General features: G+C 44.8%; 2 protein-coding genes across 2 annotated transcripts in view; one reads left to right on the top strand and one right to left on the bottom strand.

Annotated features, from left to right (window-relative positions):
• akap6 (A kinase (PRKA) anchor protein 6) overlaps positions 1 to 17,025 on the bottom strand; it is a 213,787-nt gene that overhangs the window by 185,135 nt on the left and 11,627 nt on the right. The window lies entirely within an intron of this gene.
• On the top strand, positions 7,077 to 8,571 carry LOC146611590 (uncharacterized). The gene is made up of 8 exons (XM_085342425.1): positions 7,077 to 7,155; positions 7,229 to 7,264; positions 7,342 to 7,521; positions 7,651 to 7,764; positions 7,937 to 7,996; positions 8,080 to 8,154; positions 8,239 to 8,343; positions 8,468 to 8,571. The coding sequence occupies exons 1-8, from the start codon at positions 7,077 to 7,079 to the stop codon at positions 8,569 to 8,571; spliced, it is 753 nt and encodes a 250-aa protein (XP_085198551.1).

Here is a 17,025-nt window from a genome sequence, read left to right on the forward strand (position 1 = left end):
AGCACCAATATGTGAAATGGTGAGCGTATGACACTCCAGTAGTGTGAGTGTGTTTGTGTGCTGACCTGCTTCTTGAGTGGGAGTGTTGGTGAGAGGAGAGAAGGGGTGACAACAGTTGCAGAGGTTATTTTAGGCCTAACCCCATTCACACACACACACACAGATACAAACACATATATGATCATGGATACCAACACACACCTCTTGGTTATATACTCTCTAAATCCTCGTCTGTCTCCTCTCACTCCACACTAAACCTTCATTTTTAGCTTAGCACTTTCTAAGCACGCAGGCCTGGGACTGTAAATAACAACTGAGTGGTTTCCATCTTAGCATAACATTTGTTTCAGACATGAACTCCTTTCATTGGTAATTTAATATTCACTCTCATGCTTCAGTAAATCTCAGTCACTTTACACTTAAGCCTTGACAGCAGTGTTGTGTCAGGTAGCTAGTAAAAACTCTTACCATTCACACTGGTTCCTCCAGATACAGCAATGGTAATTTAACATGAAGGCAATTAAGATCTTAATGTGAAAAGCAAACATTGGTACATTAAATAAACTGTATTTTTGCTCTGTTCTTCCTGGATAGCTCGCTGCCTGCAATACATAACTCAATATCCTGTATAAGCCCACCTCCTCTTGAGGAAATGTTTTCATCATTTAGGATGAAAACCAGCATTTGGAATTTATTGCTCCAACCTCAAGGCTTCCAACCACCTATGTGGCCCACTGATTATTTCTACCTGCACACTCCAACCTGAAAGTGCAATGTTATGTGATGAAAGCTGGCCACTGACAGGCAGGGGTCACAGTTCAGCCACGTGAAATATGATTCCTGGGGTAGAAGTCAAGAGGTCCTTGTCTCAGAAAAGTAAATGTACTCCAAGATGCTGAGGTCATTTGACCCAACACGCTGTAATTTTCTTGTGGTAAAAGCTCGGATATGAAAGTTTCAAGTTTATGTTTTTTGCATGAGGATAAATTTCTGAAGACTGGGATCTTAAATGTACCCTCATTAAACTGATATTCTGGAAATATAAAGGTCTTGGTTAGAACTAATGACATTTAAGTTTGAGCTGTTAGAAAAGATGAGCGGCTCAGTTCCTCTACTGCCTCCTTTCTTCGTTCCTCTTCTCCTTTGCCTTAATAGCCACGCATGTTGAAAAGAGATTCCAAAATTCCTTCCTGTGACGGTGACATCAGCAGACAGAAATACCACGACAGCTGGGAGACAGCAGGCTGGACTCTGCTGCCTCTGGGCTGTGTTCAAATGAAACTCTGTGGGACACACAGATCACATTTGCTGTAGCAAAACCTGATCATGTTCCAGAGCTGGACAACAGTGCGCACAGTTTTAACAAGTGGGTGCTGTTCTTTCAAAGAAAATGTATTTTCTCCTGAAGAAGGAGTGAAAGTTTAATGCGGAAATAACTCCCAACATGTTTTTATTTTCTAATGAGTCTGTTCTCCACCAATCCCAGGTCACACAGACTGTGTAGAGTAAAGCTTAGTCATTAGCACGTTACCCGCGCCAGGAGTGGTCAGCCAACAAAGCCAACATAGCAAAAAATATGAAGATAATTATTTGGGAATGGTGAAGTCATGTGGAAAGTCTTCTCAGAAGAGTGGGAGCTGTTATGATTCAGGATCAATTTAGGATGTGGACATGATCAGCAAACTCAACATTAAAAAAACAGTAAATAGGGAGAGGTAATAGTTCATCAAGCTTTGAGGTACATTTTCTCCCATACAGTAGGTGAAACAACATGAATTAAGAACACAGTGTACACAATGAATCAGCGGCCATGGGTGCTTTCCGTGCATGAAAACAAACCAGATAACATTACCTCATTGTATCTGAAGGAAGATTATGTCCCAAAGAAATATATCGGACTCCTCCCACATTGTGCCCTGTCCTTATCTGCACACTGTAGTGAAGATAACTCAAACACGTCTGCATTGTGGAGTTAATAGAAGGTAAGCAATGAGAAGAAAAATAAAGGAGACAACAAGCACGTCCCCAGCAAATGTAAGACCCCACACAAAGTGAGCCTTGCTACTAGCGCCAGCAGGAGACGGAAACAACAACACAAAACCACCGAAGAAGTGAGAGGAAATGTGAGACAAGCAGCAGGCGGTAAAAACAAACATAGGTCCTGATAACTGCAAAATTTGTCACTCTATCACCTTCTACCTGTCACCAGATCACAGAAGCAGTCTGCACAACTCAGAAAAACACATAACACCCTGCTGACAGATTCAGGCCTCACATATTGCAGGTACAGTTTTTAAAATCACTTGGCTGTAATTTGCACAATAGAAATGTTGCAATGTTCATTAAATATTCATGTGATTTGTGTAATTTGAAACAGTTAGTGCCAAATGTAAGTACTGTGTTTGACCGGGAAAAGAAGTGAGACTAACAGATTTCAACATGCTTTTCTAAGACGATGTAAAGAAATTGTAAAGACCTGTATGAAAGTTTTCGTCTGCAAAGCCAGACATTATAAAGTTTCCTAAAGATGACCGAATCACTAAAAGCACTGATGCATCTGTCTCTAACAATCAAACATGTGCGCACATGAAGAATTCTTGGGTGTGTATGTTGTACTGTGCAGCAGCCTCTGCCTCTCAGAGCAGTCCAGGACATTCTCCATGCAGCTGTTACACAGCGCCTGCAGCATGATGCTAAGAATGGCTAAGAGGCTGGCATACCAACACACACACACACACACGCACACACACACAGTGGTTGCATCACTATAATCGTGTCCTACAGTCGCTCTGTTGCAAGGTCAGGTTATAGAAAAATGCCCTGCAGGCAAACGCATTATAAATATGATAAGGGGAGGGGGGCAGAGAGCGAGAGCAAAGGAAGGAGAGAATAAAAGAAAGAAACAAAGTGAGAAAAGAGCAGCGAGGACACGATGAAGAAGGAGACAGAACACCAGAGGCATGAATACAATTTCAAACAGCAGTCTGGCGATCTGTCCACTTCCATCTCCCGCTCTGTCGCTGAGCCTGACACCCACCAGCGCCATGTCTGCAATTAAGTCAAAGTTCAACCAACTCCAGCCTAATGCTCAGTATTGGGATACAATGCAGGAGCTCATTCTCAAAATACCGAAAAAATCTCTGATAACATATGCATATAAAGCCTTAGGAAGGTCAACCATAGCCTGGTTCTAACTATTTCCACTGAAGCTTACCAATTAACAGGTTTTTTGTGAGTTTTGCACATCAGTATTAATTGAAATACTACGTCACAAAATAAACTGTTTAAAACTTTTATAAACAGTACTCAAAGTTTAGGGGTTCAAAAGAAATTAGACACAACCATCTGCAGGCAATTTTTAAGCCTTAATAATAACTTAAACACACAGATAGCAGTTTATTTGCCAAGTGTCCAAATTCAAGATTTCTATCACTCTTCTTAAAAAACAGATCTACATCTCTGAATGAAATAAATCAGATACAGCATGTTATTGACTAGCTTTGGAAGTACTGATGAGTGCATGTCTGTATTATTCATTTAGATGGAACTTGCCAGATACTTTAATCCTGTCATCTAAGTAGTTTCCATGACCATTAGCATTTATGGACATGTGACTGTAGAACAAATCAGGGAGAAAAATAAGGTAAAAAGGAAAAACTCGTATGGACTTTTTTTATTATTGTTGTAATTGCTGATTATATTATACTGTTAGATACCATCTGCAATCGTATCTGACGTCAGGTATGGTTAAGCAGCATTTTATACATTTCTTTCTTTCCCAACAAAACCATTTTACTAAAACGCTGTCAGAATCAGCAGTGTGATTGGCTCTGTCTCTTGCTGTAATAAAGACAAATGACCACTAGATGGAGCCGACAACCAGGGAATGAGAGCCAGTAAACCTGTTCAGTGGTGGTCGTCTGTTTACTGCTTCAGTGCTGCAGTTAGAACTATAAAGCAGCCACCTTAAGAGATCAGCGATATGTGATGATGACAAAATAAAATTTAGCTATTGTTTGACAAAAGATTTTCTTTATATTAATTTTATTTTAATTTATGCTGAAGTATTGACTTGAAAGTTTCAAGGTCCGGTACAATGTCTCCGTGCTAATGATTTTACTCTTTATTGACTTTTTTTTTACCTTCATCTGCAACATGAAATGAATCAACAACAACTGAGGGGTTGGGAGATAAAAGTTTAAGGCGATTCATTGTAGAATAAATAGAAAAGAGTCAAAGTTTTTTGTTTTCTGTGTTTCTCTGCACTGTTTTGATTTGATTCACTAAAAGCTGCTGCTCACTGACTGATTCAGGCTGCTGAGCTTTTCTGCAGGCTGTAGCTCAGACCCGACACAAACATGAACTGACGGAGGCGTCAGAACGCACACACCATCAACAACAACAGAAGGAGCCGCATCTGTTTTTCCTTTGCAGCTCTGACTGCACAGAAACATCTCAGCTGTTTTTGTTTGGCGCTTTGATCTCTCCGTGCTTCTTTATTGTCTTTGCTGTTTGTCAGCACGGCTCCTGACAAATACGCCAAATCTCAACAAACTGTGGACAAAAGACTAATGGCAACACTAACAACCGACAATATTTGTATTATTTATCTTTCTTTATGACTTTCCTCACGTATTTCTCAGACATTTTTGCAGTCGTTGTATAGTCAGAGTGTCACTTTGTGACTTTGAAAATCTTGCCTTTGCTGACCTCCAGTGGTGCATCACGTCACTGTGATGCTGGGATGAACAGATGAACAAAAATAGAGCTTTTCAGCCTGATGCTAAGATACTCTAAAATAATGTCAATAGCAGGATTTGCTGTTTATGGTTCTGCTGAGAAATCAAGACTCATTAGTAGCTAATAAATGACATACAGCCAGAGTGACATCATTTACCCACAGAACAAAGCCAGATTTGTAACTGTGTCACACACACACAGTCGTCTCTGTGGGTCTGACCGAGTCATTTCCCAGCACTGACAGTGATGTAATCTTTAAAACAAACAGACTCGACACACGCTGTCAGATGTGCGGAGCTTCTGTGTGTCCTTTATCTTTCTGGAGGGCGACAAACAGAAGCAGAAGTGAAAAGGAAAGAATACAACTTCTGGTTCTTGCGTATTTAAGAGGGTTGTTTAAGGCTTCATGTGTTTTTAGTGTGAAGTCAGAGTATGTATGCAGTATGCAGTATTGATGAGGTGGCTGTTGTTTAGATCAGTTTTTCCCAACCACTGTGCTGCGGCACATAGGTGTGCCGTGGAAGATTTTCTGGTTCCACCGGATTAATAATCTAAATGACCGGTGTGAGTAACGGGCAGAACAATTACATTCTCTTCCACTAGAGGGCAGTGCAAATAACTGCTCTAATTAAATGGGTTGCCAACTGCCAGTAAAACAGAAGAAGACGAAGAAGTTAGATAATAGTCTTGCTGTGAGTGAGACAAAAATAGCAATAGATAAATATTTTAAAAGAAAAGTAGTCAATCTGACCTGAGTCCCTGAGAAAGCAAAAGCAAAAAAGTGTATACTGGGGACAAACCAAGCTAATTCCGCTATGCCTGGTGAGAGAGATACTCCCATACAGCTTATGACAAAATTTAATCCGAAGTGATTGATGGCCCTAATCACGACCTTTTGACCTCCCCCCTCCCCCCCGGAAGTGTGTAATGAGCGTGACGAATTGCATCCGGAGAAGGGGGGGTGAACCCCGGAAGCGCGCCATCTGTTGCTAAGCGTGTCGAATTGCATCCTGAGAAGGGAGGGGGGAAACCTCCGGAAGAGCGCCATCTGTTGTTGGGAAAAAAAAGTTTTTAGAGGGAGGGAGTGCAGCGGGGGAGGAGAATAAAAAAGCAGAGAGGTGGAGTCCGTCACAATTTCTAAGGCACAGACGCAAGATGGATTTCCTTCTGCAGCCCAGCAGCGTTCCTGTGTCCGATGAGATCTGCTCTCCCAAAGAAGAAGGCTTTGAATATGACATATTCAAATACAGCATATTTACTATGGAAGGCCTCGATCCGGACCTTATGACCCTACCGGAAATACTCCGGAAGTGTCTAGTCATTTTCAGACCTGATGCGTCATGTTCCCTAAGCACAGCGGTGATGCAGCAGCTGATTCTGTGCTGTATAGAGAGACAGAGCGGCAGCTAGTTTTTCGCAAACTCATAGTCTGAATTCTGTTTCAATATTATGACAATTTTCTCTGTTTTTTTACAATAGCGGGTGTAATTTTACTTTCTTAAGCTGCACCGGCGTTTGTAATGGAAATAAAGAGTGACTTCCTGTAGAGATTTCAATAGTATTTTATTTTCCTATAATACAGACGCTGTAAAAAACCTTTAAGATACACCATAGCTTGTGATGAAAAGAAGAACTTTCTATCCGCTTGTAACCTACAGGCTGCCTATGTGTAAAAAACGAATAAATATCCCTTAGTGAATACTACTTTTCCTTTTGAGAGACTGAAAAACAAACCATAATTGCAGCGACAGGCGAACTTGTTTCACACACACACACACACACACACACACACACACACCGCGGGTCAAGGAGGAGTGAGACGGCGGAAGAGTTTTTTCCTTCATTACTTTTACAATGGGTTTTCTCAATAGATAGAAAATGTTGATCCGCTGAGGAGTCAACAGCCGATATTATCATTGCTTGTAACCCGGTAAATAATTTCGTACATCTCCCAATAAAATAAGCCTTAGCGGAAAAAAGCTCATTCTCGAATAAGTTTATTAAAGCACCCCCCTCTGTGGGAAAGAGTCAACCATGAGGCGAGTTTTGTCAACAGCAAGAACAAGGTCAGACAACTGTTGCCCATTTGGTAAAACAAACACCCGTCTCAAAGTCATATTTTACCGTTGCAGAATGTGGAAAACAGACGGCGTTCGCAAGAAGGCAATCAAAAAAAAACAAAAAAAAAAAACAACCCTCTCTAACTATCGGTATTGTCAAGAGAAAGATGCGAAAAACAGATGCTTCGCTAGACTAGGATAAAATGAGAGAAGAAACGGGAGGGGAGTCGATATCTGCTCAGTTCTACCAATCGCGAGGAAGAATCCGTGAATATTATGTCAGCATTCCGTTCAAACAACGCCGCCGATCAGAGCGCCAGGGCCATCTCGCCAGAACTGTTCGTACCTCACCCCGGTAAGTTTTTTTTCTTTACGACTTTAAATTATATATCAACAGAGATGTCAATAATTTGATTACTTTCTTTTAGATTTCTACATCAATGATTTCACGCAAGTGGACTACGGTACGATTAAATAAGTATATACCATTTTTTAAATAAGTTTAGATAGACTTGATTTAACCAAACTCTGATACTTACAGAGGCTATTGATAGTGCAGAGAGTAGCAGCAAAAATCCGGCCGTTTTCCGCGGCGAATTAGACGCCATAATCCCCACAGAACCTCCGCTGCCGCCGCGTCGAAAAGAAGAACGAGAAGACGGCGCTATTTTCGTCTCCGCATACCGGGAGAACCGCGGAGAAAAAAGTTTTAAAACCAAAGGTAAACAATATGATGCATTATCCGCCATTTTGTTGAATAACAGGATGTGACGGAGTAATCCGAGTGTGCTATACCGCCCCTCCCGACCCGGAGCAGATTTTTAAAAAGTTTTGCTTTATTTCTCGACAGAGGTAATCGAGAATATACAGACCCCGCCGCCGCCGCAGCGAAAAGAAGAAGACGACGTTATTTTCGTCAACGCATACCCGGAGAACTGCAGGAAAATACCTTTTAAACCAAAAGGTAAACAATATGATGCAATATCCGTCATTTCGATAAATAACAGGATGTGACGGAGTAATCCGAGTGTGCTATACCGCCCCTCCCGACTTGGAGTGGTATAAAGCGTGCTAGAAAGTTTTTATTTATTTATTTATTTATTAAATCTTTCTCTTTTTGTTTTATTTCTCGACAGCCGAGACTGCGGCTATACCTATACAAACCCCCGCTACAGACAATCGCGCGGAGGAGCGAGGTAAATAAAAAGTTTTTTCATTCTCAAAAAATAGGAAGGAGGAGATTGTTTTCTTAAATCTCTTCTGTTTTATTTCTCGACAGCCGAGATTGCGGATATACCTAACCAATCCCCCGCTACAGACAATCGGGCGGAAGACAATCAGGCGGAGGAGCGAGGTAAATAAAAAGTTTTTTCATTCTCAAAAAATAGGAAGGAGGAGATTGTTTTCTTAAATCTCTTCTGTTTTATTTCCCCGACAGAGACCGATACAGAAAATCAGGCGGAAGAAAATCAGGCGGAGGAGGAACCGTCCAGAGCTCCTCCTCTCAGGAGACTGAGAGCTCCTCCTCTCAGGAGACTGAGAGGTAATTGACGGGGGATGAATCGATCCTATTAAACTTCTCCGCTCTATAAAAAAATAAAAAATAAAATAAAAAAATAAAAAAAATGTAAGGTTTAAAAATACATTCTGTCCGTCTTTTCTTACAGCTCGACGGCTGCTTCATAAGAAGAGAATCCTTGAAGACCTCGCTTTCATGTACGCCATAACAGTTCGCACATATGCATCGATATACAGACACAAGGACCTGTAAAGTAAAAGCATACGCATGTAAAAGTCTGTGAATTAAGAAATAAAGAAAATCATGTCGGAAGAACGCAGCATTCCTGAGGCTTTGTTGGAAGCCGTGGCAGAATTAAACAGAAACGATGAACATTTAGCCCCACCGATAGAAAACAATATAGCCCCACCACCGAACGATCCACTACAACCTTTAGAAAACGCATTGCAGGTCCTCCTTCAAAACATTGAAAACGAACGGCTTGCCGGTCTACTGAACTTTGACCCTCTGCAGCCGATAGAAAATGCTCTTCAGCTCTACGACCAGCAGCAGGGGGAGGAGCAGGTGCAGCAGGTGCAGGTGGAGCAGCATCATCAGCAGCCCAGGGAGGAGGACCGGCCTGCGGAGCATCAACAAGGAGGAGGATCTCGGGTACAGAACGATGCGGTGACTCGCCGCGAACAATTTAATAATTTCGAAATAAGGCGAGTATTTAACATTCCCTCTCCGGATGAAGCGAGCGACCTCGCTCAATTTTACCTCGACGTCAGGGATAATTTTGTAGATCTAGCGGATAGGGTCAGACCGGAAGTTAGTCGTAACGACCGGGTTCAACTGGAGATCATCAGCGAGCACGCGCGAAATCACTCTGTTTTTAACGTCGACGAAAGCGTTGAAAACATTGTACCGGTTTTTGAGGACCTGCTAGCCAGGCTGATACAATCAAACGGAGCGATCGTCGCAGGCTCTCCCCTAGAAATTGTCGTGCAAGTAATTAGAAATCCTAGAGGCGGTGGCAGTAATGACCCGCGTAAAAAGATTCGCAAAATGTTAGATGATGAAATTCTAGTCAAAAAGCGTCGCTGTCTGTACGTGGTAAAAAACAAAAACGATAATCTGTGTTTTGCCATCAACCTGATTCACCTCACTCAACCTCATTTCACAGATAAACAGGCCCTGGAACGCGGCAGAGAGCTGCAGCGTTTAGCGGGGTTGAGCGATCGCACTCAGGTAACTCTCACCGACATAGGTAAATTCGAACAAATACTAAATCGTAAAATCGTCGTGTTTTACCGCCCGCCCGAGGACAGAACTCTTTCATTAATCGAAACAGACTACCCGAACACGCCTCACCCGCTGTACTTATTCTTATTCCAGCATCACTATTACGGGATAAAAAATCTAAAAACATTTTTAGGAATCCAGTACATTTGCGAGGAGTGTCACCGCGGGTATTATAAAAGAAAGGAACACTTTTGTCAAAACCGCTGCAACCTCTGTTTTGACCCCGCATGCCCCTCTCACTTTCTGGACTCTGTAATCTGTACGGATTGTAACAGATCATGTCGCACACGCGCGTGTTATTTAAAGCACAAACAACCTAGAATTCACTCCGGTTCAGGCCTCAGCGTTTGTCAACAATTGTATAAATGTCCGGACTGCAAGCTCCTCTCCCGTCGCGAAAAGCACAGGTGCACAGCCGCCAGATGTAAAATCTGTCGTGCGGAGCTTCCTCCCGACAACGATCAACACCTGTGTTACATCCAACCTTTGAAACATGAAAACTCTGATAACGCTTCCATAATCTTTTATGACTTTGAAACCTTCCCAGACAGGGAGGGGGCGCACGTCCCTTACTTAGTGTGCACAAAATCTCTAGAAGGAGAAGAGTGGCACGCTTACGGTGTAGACTGTGTTGAAAAGTTTCTCCAAAGATACAGAAGGAAAAGATATAGAGAGACCACGTTCGTTGCGCACAACGCGAAAGGGTTTGACAGCTATTTAATTCTAAGTCACCTGGTGGGGGAGGGGATGACGCCCTCTCTCATCATGCAAGGCAGTAAAATTATATGTTTCACAGAATCCGATTTCCTTCTCATCATGCAAGGCAGTAAAATTATATGTTTCACAGAATCCGATTTCCTTCTCAAATTCATAGACTCGCTTTCTTTTCTCACCATGCGTCTCAGCGCTATGCCCAAAGCTTTAGGCTTCGAGGACAAATCCAAGGGATTTTTTCCTCACAAATTCAGCTCGCGGGACCGATTAAAATACTTGGTACTTGGGTCCGTACCCTCCTCCTTCAGATTTACGGGGTGGAGCGCATGTCACTCTCCGAAAGGGCTGAGTTTTTGCGTTGGCACTGCGAGGCCTCCCAGGGAGTGTTTAACTTTGAAAAAGAGTCCCTGTATTACTGCCGAAACGACGTTAATATCCTGAGGGAGGCGTGCGTAAAGTTCAGAGACGGGTTTATAGGCGAAACTAAAGTAGACCCTTTCAGCTGCGTCACTATAGCTTCAGCCTGCATGAAAGTGTTTCACACCAATTTCCTACCCGAAAACAGTCTGGCCATTCCCTCGCCCGACAACTACGGGCGCAGGTTCAAAGCCTATTCGCACGCGTCCATTCAGTGGCTGGAGTGGGTAGCTCGCTCTCAGAAAATTCCCGTTCAACACGCTCTCACAACCGGTGGGGAGAAAAAAAATAGGCCCGTACTTTGTCGACGGATACGCGCTGATTAACGGGGAAAAGCGGGTGTGGGAATTTCTGGGATGCTTTTATCACGGCTGTCCAAAATGCTACAGGCCTGAGGAAATCTGCCCTTTGACCCGCGCTCCTTACGGGGACCTGCACGCCTCTGCCGAGGCGAGGCTCCGGGAGCTGAGAAACGTTTACAGAGTCCGCACGGTCACTCTGTGGGAGCACGAATGGAACAAGATGAAAAAATCGAACGAGGAGGTTAAAAATTTTATGCGGAGCTACGAAGCCCCGGAACCTCTGTCTCCTCGCTCGGGACTTTACGGAGGCCGCACTTCGGCCTTGAGGCTGCGTTACAGCGCCTCGCCAGGAGAAAATGTGTATTACGTAGACGTCACATCCCTGTACCCTTACGTCAACGCCAAGCGCGCTTACCCTCTGCATCACCCCAAATCATCAGAGAGAATTTTGCAGACCCTCGCAGTTATTTCGGGCTGATCAGAGCCACCGTTTACCCGCCGCGCGGGCTCTATTTCCCCGTTCTACCGTACAAAACCCCCGGAGGTAAATTAATATTCTCCCTCTGTTGCACCTGCGCCGAGACTAATCAACAAAGCGGTCCGTGCCTTCACGACGACGAGGCCAGAGCTCTCACCGGGGTCTGGGTCACCGTCGAGTTTAACAAAGCCTTAGAATTAGGTTACAGAGTGGCTAAAATCACAGAGGTCTGGCACTTTGATAGCCGCAGTAGCGATATTTTCGCCGGTTATATTAACACTTTTCTCAAAGGCAAACAGGAAGCCTCCGGTTATCCTCCGGAAGCTCGCGACGAGGATGAGAGGAACAAATACGTGGAAGAGTACCACAGGCATCAGGGCATACGTTTAGACCCGTCAAAAATAGAGGTGAATCCGGCCAAAAGACAAGTTTCGAAATTGTGTCTCAACAGTTTCTGGGGAAAGTTTGCTCAGAGAACCAACCTGACTCAGACCACTCTGGTCAGAAAGCCGAGTCAGTTTTTTAACTACATCTTTTCAGGACAGTACGACTTTAAACACGTCTCTTTTTTAAAGACCAAAAAACAGGAAGTGGCTTTAATTCAGTGGAGCTATAACGAGCGGTGCGTGATACCTCCCGGCGCTACCAATAACGTTTTCATCGCCGCTTTCACCACAGCCTACGCCCGTCTAAAACTCTACGAGTATTTAGAAAAATTGCAGCGCAGCGTTCTGTACACCGACACCGACTCTCTGATCTACGTAGTGAAAGAGGGGGAGGAACCTTTAGAGCTGGGCAACTATCTAGGGGATCTCACGGACGAATTAGACGGGGACACCATCCAGGAATTTGTCTCCGCGGGTCCAAAGAGTTACGCCTACCGGACCAGAAACAAAAAGAAACTGGTGGTAAAAATGAAAGGAATAACGCAGACGAGAGAATGTTGCGAACGTGTCAATTTCGACAGTATGAGCGGGTTGGTGGAAAGTTACCTTTCTGGTATGAAAGAGGCGGAGCTCGAGACCCCTCAGAACGGGATTCAGAGGGATAAGAGAGGCTTTGTGCTCAAAAACAGAACATTTCAGAAAAAGTTTCGCGTGGTTTACGACAAGAGACGTCTCTTTCCAGACGGCACAACTCTGCCTTTCGGGTACTAGTGTTTTTGTTTTAGTTTTCTTCTAAAAAAAAAAAAAAAATGGAGGAAACTGATTTTGATCACAGACTGAAAGTGCCTTTTTCCTGTCTCGTTGTGGGTCCTAGCGGGTGTGGGAAAACTCATTTTGTAAAGTGTGTTTTGGAAAACTGTGAACGCGTCATGGATACTGTGCCCACGAATATTGTGTGGATTTATACTTCTTTTCAACCCATGTACGAGGAGCTTTCAAAGACCAATAAAAACATTAAATTTGTCGAGGGGCTGCCTGATTCTTTCGAAGATTTCCGAGACGTTCTGGTGGTGCTGGATGACGTCATCTTTCAGGCCTCGGATCACCAGGAAGTGGTTAAAATTTTCACTCAATACCGCCACCATAAAAACGTCTCGGTCATGATGCTGACCCAGAATGTTTTCCATCAGGGTAAATACAGCCGCACCATCAGCTTAAACTCCAATTATATGGTGTTGTTTAAAAACCCCAGAGACAAGCTGCAGATTGAGATTTTGGCCCGTCAGATTTTCCCTTCGCAAAAAACATTTTTCTCCGACAGTTTCAAAGACGCCACCGAGGAGCCCCATGGGTATTTAATCCTCGATCTCACTCCCTCGTGCCCAGAACGCTACAGAGTGCGCGCCGGTCTGCTTCCGGGGCAGTACCCCGTCATTTACCTGCCTAAACCCAAGTAGCCATGTCTCAGCGTATAAAAAGAAACGCAGTCTTACTGCAAGCTCTGTACCACGCGTCGCCGCAGAAACGCAAAGACATTCTCGCTCACAGCTCCCCGGATTTCCTCCAGGCGCTGTGCGAGATAGCTTTAAATCTTTTAAAGGGAAACATACCTCTTTCCGCTTCTCAATACCAAAAACTGAAACGCCAGAAAAAGATCATCAGGCTGCTGGCCGACAAGAAAACGAGTTTAAACCGTAAACGTCAAGTTTTAAAGAAACAAACGGGCGGGTTTCTTTTCCCTCTGCTGTCCGCAGCCGTACCCATTCTGGGGAACCTGCTGGGAGGAATATTTCAAAAACGCTGAGATGTTTAAAAAAATGATTCTCGTTCCCTCTCACGAGTTGAAAAAACTGACCCGACCCACCGAGCCTACCGTCAGAGAAACTGCCAAAGACGATTTGGACGAAAAGATGAAAGCCATACTGGAGGATCCGCGGCTAAATTCGTATGAAAAAATCAAAAGATACGAGTCTCTGCTGCGGAGATATCTCACACTCTCTAAACAGGGCCGGGACGAGGAGAGTAGGGTGACTTTCCACCTCCCGCCCGAGGAGGCGCAGCAGCAGCAGGTGCAGCAACAAGTGCAGCAGCAACAAGTGCAGGTGCAGCGGCCCAGAGAGGAGGATGATGAAATGATGGAAGAAGTATTAAAATCCTTACCCCCTCGAGATCGCAAAAACGCCCGCTACATTATGCAAAAATTAGCTGAGGGTGGAGGAGGATGGACAAAGAGGGGTGAATTTGTTTACAAGGGGGATGCGGTGCGGGGTTCGCACATGATCGATCTATTTAAAAACCTCTCCCTCTCTTTTAAAAGTAAAAACCAAACGCGACCGAAAGGATGGAACGCGTTTTTAACTACTTTGGTCGAAACAAACATCCCCTCATCCTCAATACATAACCGTAGAGCTCGCGACCAGTATGCGCGTCTTAAATCTGTGGAGGAGGAGGAGGAGGAGGGAGGACAGACACCTGCGCGAAGGGGGAGAAAACCTTCTCGGGTCAAAATAACGCTTTCCCCGACCTGGACCTCTATGTAAAATCAAATGTTTTTTGTTTTTTACAAATGAAATAAAAAACGCTGCAACAAACTTTTTTTTTGTTTACGTTTCTTTATTCGATACACGCATCTTTAAACTTTTGTAAGGAGCACGCCCCGTGATGACCTCTGCGAGAGCGAGCGGGGCAGCGTCCTTTCAGAAAGTCAGACACCATGTCATCATTTTTAAACACATCGTTATAGTACAGAGAAAGTATTTTACCGACGGATAACCCCTGAGCCTTGTGACATAGATAAAAAATGCAATGTTGCCCGCAAACGACAGACATAGGGTGCTGAAGTTGACGATCGTGATAGAGTATTTTGTCAGAGCGGCCTTCCAGAAACTCTGAGATGACCGAGGGATAGTGAGCAAAGTCGGGAGGGAATCCGTAAGAGTCAAAAAAAAGTGGAGGAACCGTCCCTTTCCAGAGTCAGAGCCAGCCAGTGTTCTCCCCTCAAGTGCGAGGGGTGAGTGTTTACTATAAAGTAGGCGGGGGGTTTAAAGTCGCGCCTCAAAAAGGCCAGCTGGTCCGAGGCCCAAACCCCGCAGAAAACGTCTCCCAAGGCGCGATGTAGAATGTGCTCCAGCTGAAGGTTATCCATGTATATTTTTTAGTAATAATCCACCAGCACCTGTCTTTTAGAGTCAATCTCCAAAATGGAGTCGTAGCAGGCGTACACTATGAGAGTGGTGGTCTGAGGCAGAGGAACTCTGAATCTCATCTCCAGCCTCAAATTCCCGTTGGAGACGGGAGACAGGGCGTCAGCATCCTCGCTGGGTTCCAGATTAAAGGCAAACAGGGCGTACCCCTCGTTAAATTCCCGGCGGTCGATGCTCAGAGGTAAATCTTTGAGGTGTCTCCCCGTGGCGGAAAACATGTGATAAAACTCCCTGACCGAATTTCCGCGGTCAAACTGTGGCTGGAAAGCTTTGGCGGGCACCTGCCTGCCGTCCTGACACAACGCCAGATACTCCACATCGTTGTGTCTAAAGTTGAAAGGCGACAGATCCCTCCTCCCGGTGAAGGCGTCGTGATGAACCATGCCCAGGACCACGTATTTGGGCATGGCTCCCAGAAAGAGATTCTCTTGGTTGCAGATCCTGCAATTTTCAGGGATGGAGTAGGTTTTCACAGAAACGCGCGAAAGAGGATAGAGGGCGTTTCCTTTCATCAGGGCCGCGGCGTGTCCCAGCCTGACGGCCGGCGAGACCGTGACCTTTTTAACAAACAGAGAGGCCGAAGTTATTTTCAGGGCAAACTGCGAATCCCGAGTTCCCATCAGACTGAAGGCGTCGCTGTTGCGTATCAATTTAATTCTCAAATCCACAGAGTTCAGCAGGAGCCTCTCGCAGAAGAAAATATCAGCGTGGAGGGGACCCAGCAGGTCCACTTCTCGCGACTCGGCCGTGAAAACGGCTCTCTGTTTTATCCCTTTGTTCGGCCCGTTGCTTATAACTATAGAATCCATGTCTCCGGCCGTGTCTTTGTAAAACAGACCGGCGCTGAATTGACTCTTTAGAGTGTCTTCTGAAAAGTTGAGCAGCGTCTCGATCATGGCTCTGTAAGGATGGGTGGCGCTGGACTGCGAAATCAATCGATCCCCCAGAATAACGTCGCACTGACTGAAAATTGTGTTGAGAGGATAATTGATGAGGGCTACCCCTGCATCGGGTGGGATGTTGCTCCCGTCCTTTTCCGTAATTTTCACTCTCAGATGGAGCATGGTGTCGTTCAGATCGAGATACTTTTCCCCGTCTCCGGGGATGAAAAATTCAATGGGTGAGTTGTCGTTCAAAGCAGAGAGGGGCTGACATTCTTGATATTTTTTATCCTCTATGGATAGCTGGGTCATGGGAGCCGAAAATAGATCCAGTTCGGCAAGGGTGCATTCGGCAGATTTCTTGTGTAAGAGAGACATTTTTTATTTATTTATTTTCTTCTAAAATATGTCCGAGCTCCTCTGGGGCTTCCTTCTCTTCCCACCGCTGGTCTTGACTGATTTACTTTTTACTCCGGCGCTTTTATTTTTAATCCGCTCGCCCGGAGGGCGTTTCCTCTTCCTGCGGGAGAGGACCATCATACCCCCCGCCCCCTCCTGGCGAGGCTCGGTCAGCTTACCCATCACTCTTTTCACAGCGTCTGTAGCGATATTGGTTGCGGCCGTTTTCAGGTGAGGTTTAGCTACGGCGAACCCGGATTTGAAGAGAGGAGACACGAAACGAAACAGTCTGGAGAAGATGGATCCTATCCCTCTGCCGTACATCACGGGCGCTCCGTAAAAACCCGGAAGGGAACCTCCCACCTGCCCCTCATAATACCTCACAAAACGGTGGGGGTCCTGTGGGAGACGCGCCGCCATTCTCAAGCCGGTTTAAAGTGCAGCTTGACTATCGTTTTCCCGTAAACAAAATCCACGAATCTGTCGCGGTCCGTTTTAATTTCTACGCGTATGGTTTTAATGTATTTTTTAGATACGCGCAAGTAATGGACCGTATTATGTCTGATGCTGATCACGTCTCCGTAATCGCCTTTCACGTTAAGGACGCTGAGCAACGGTGAGTAACTGTCACCGACCGGCTGG

The sequence above is a fragment of the Diplotaxodon limnothrissa genome, linkage group LG19, assembly GCF_057381915.1.
Source record: "Diplotaxodon limnothrissa isolate DT_005_m linkage group LG19, D_limnothrissa_male_GT1.1, whole genome shotgun sequence".
NCBI classification, from domain to species: domain Eukaryota; kingdom Metazoa; phylum Chordata; class Actinopteri; order Cichliformes; family Cichlidae; genus Diplotaxodon; species Diplotaxodon limnothrissa.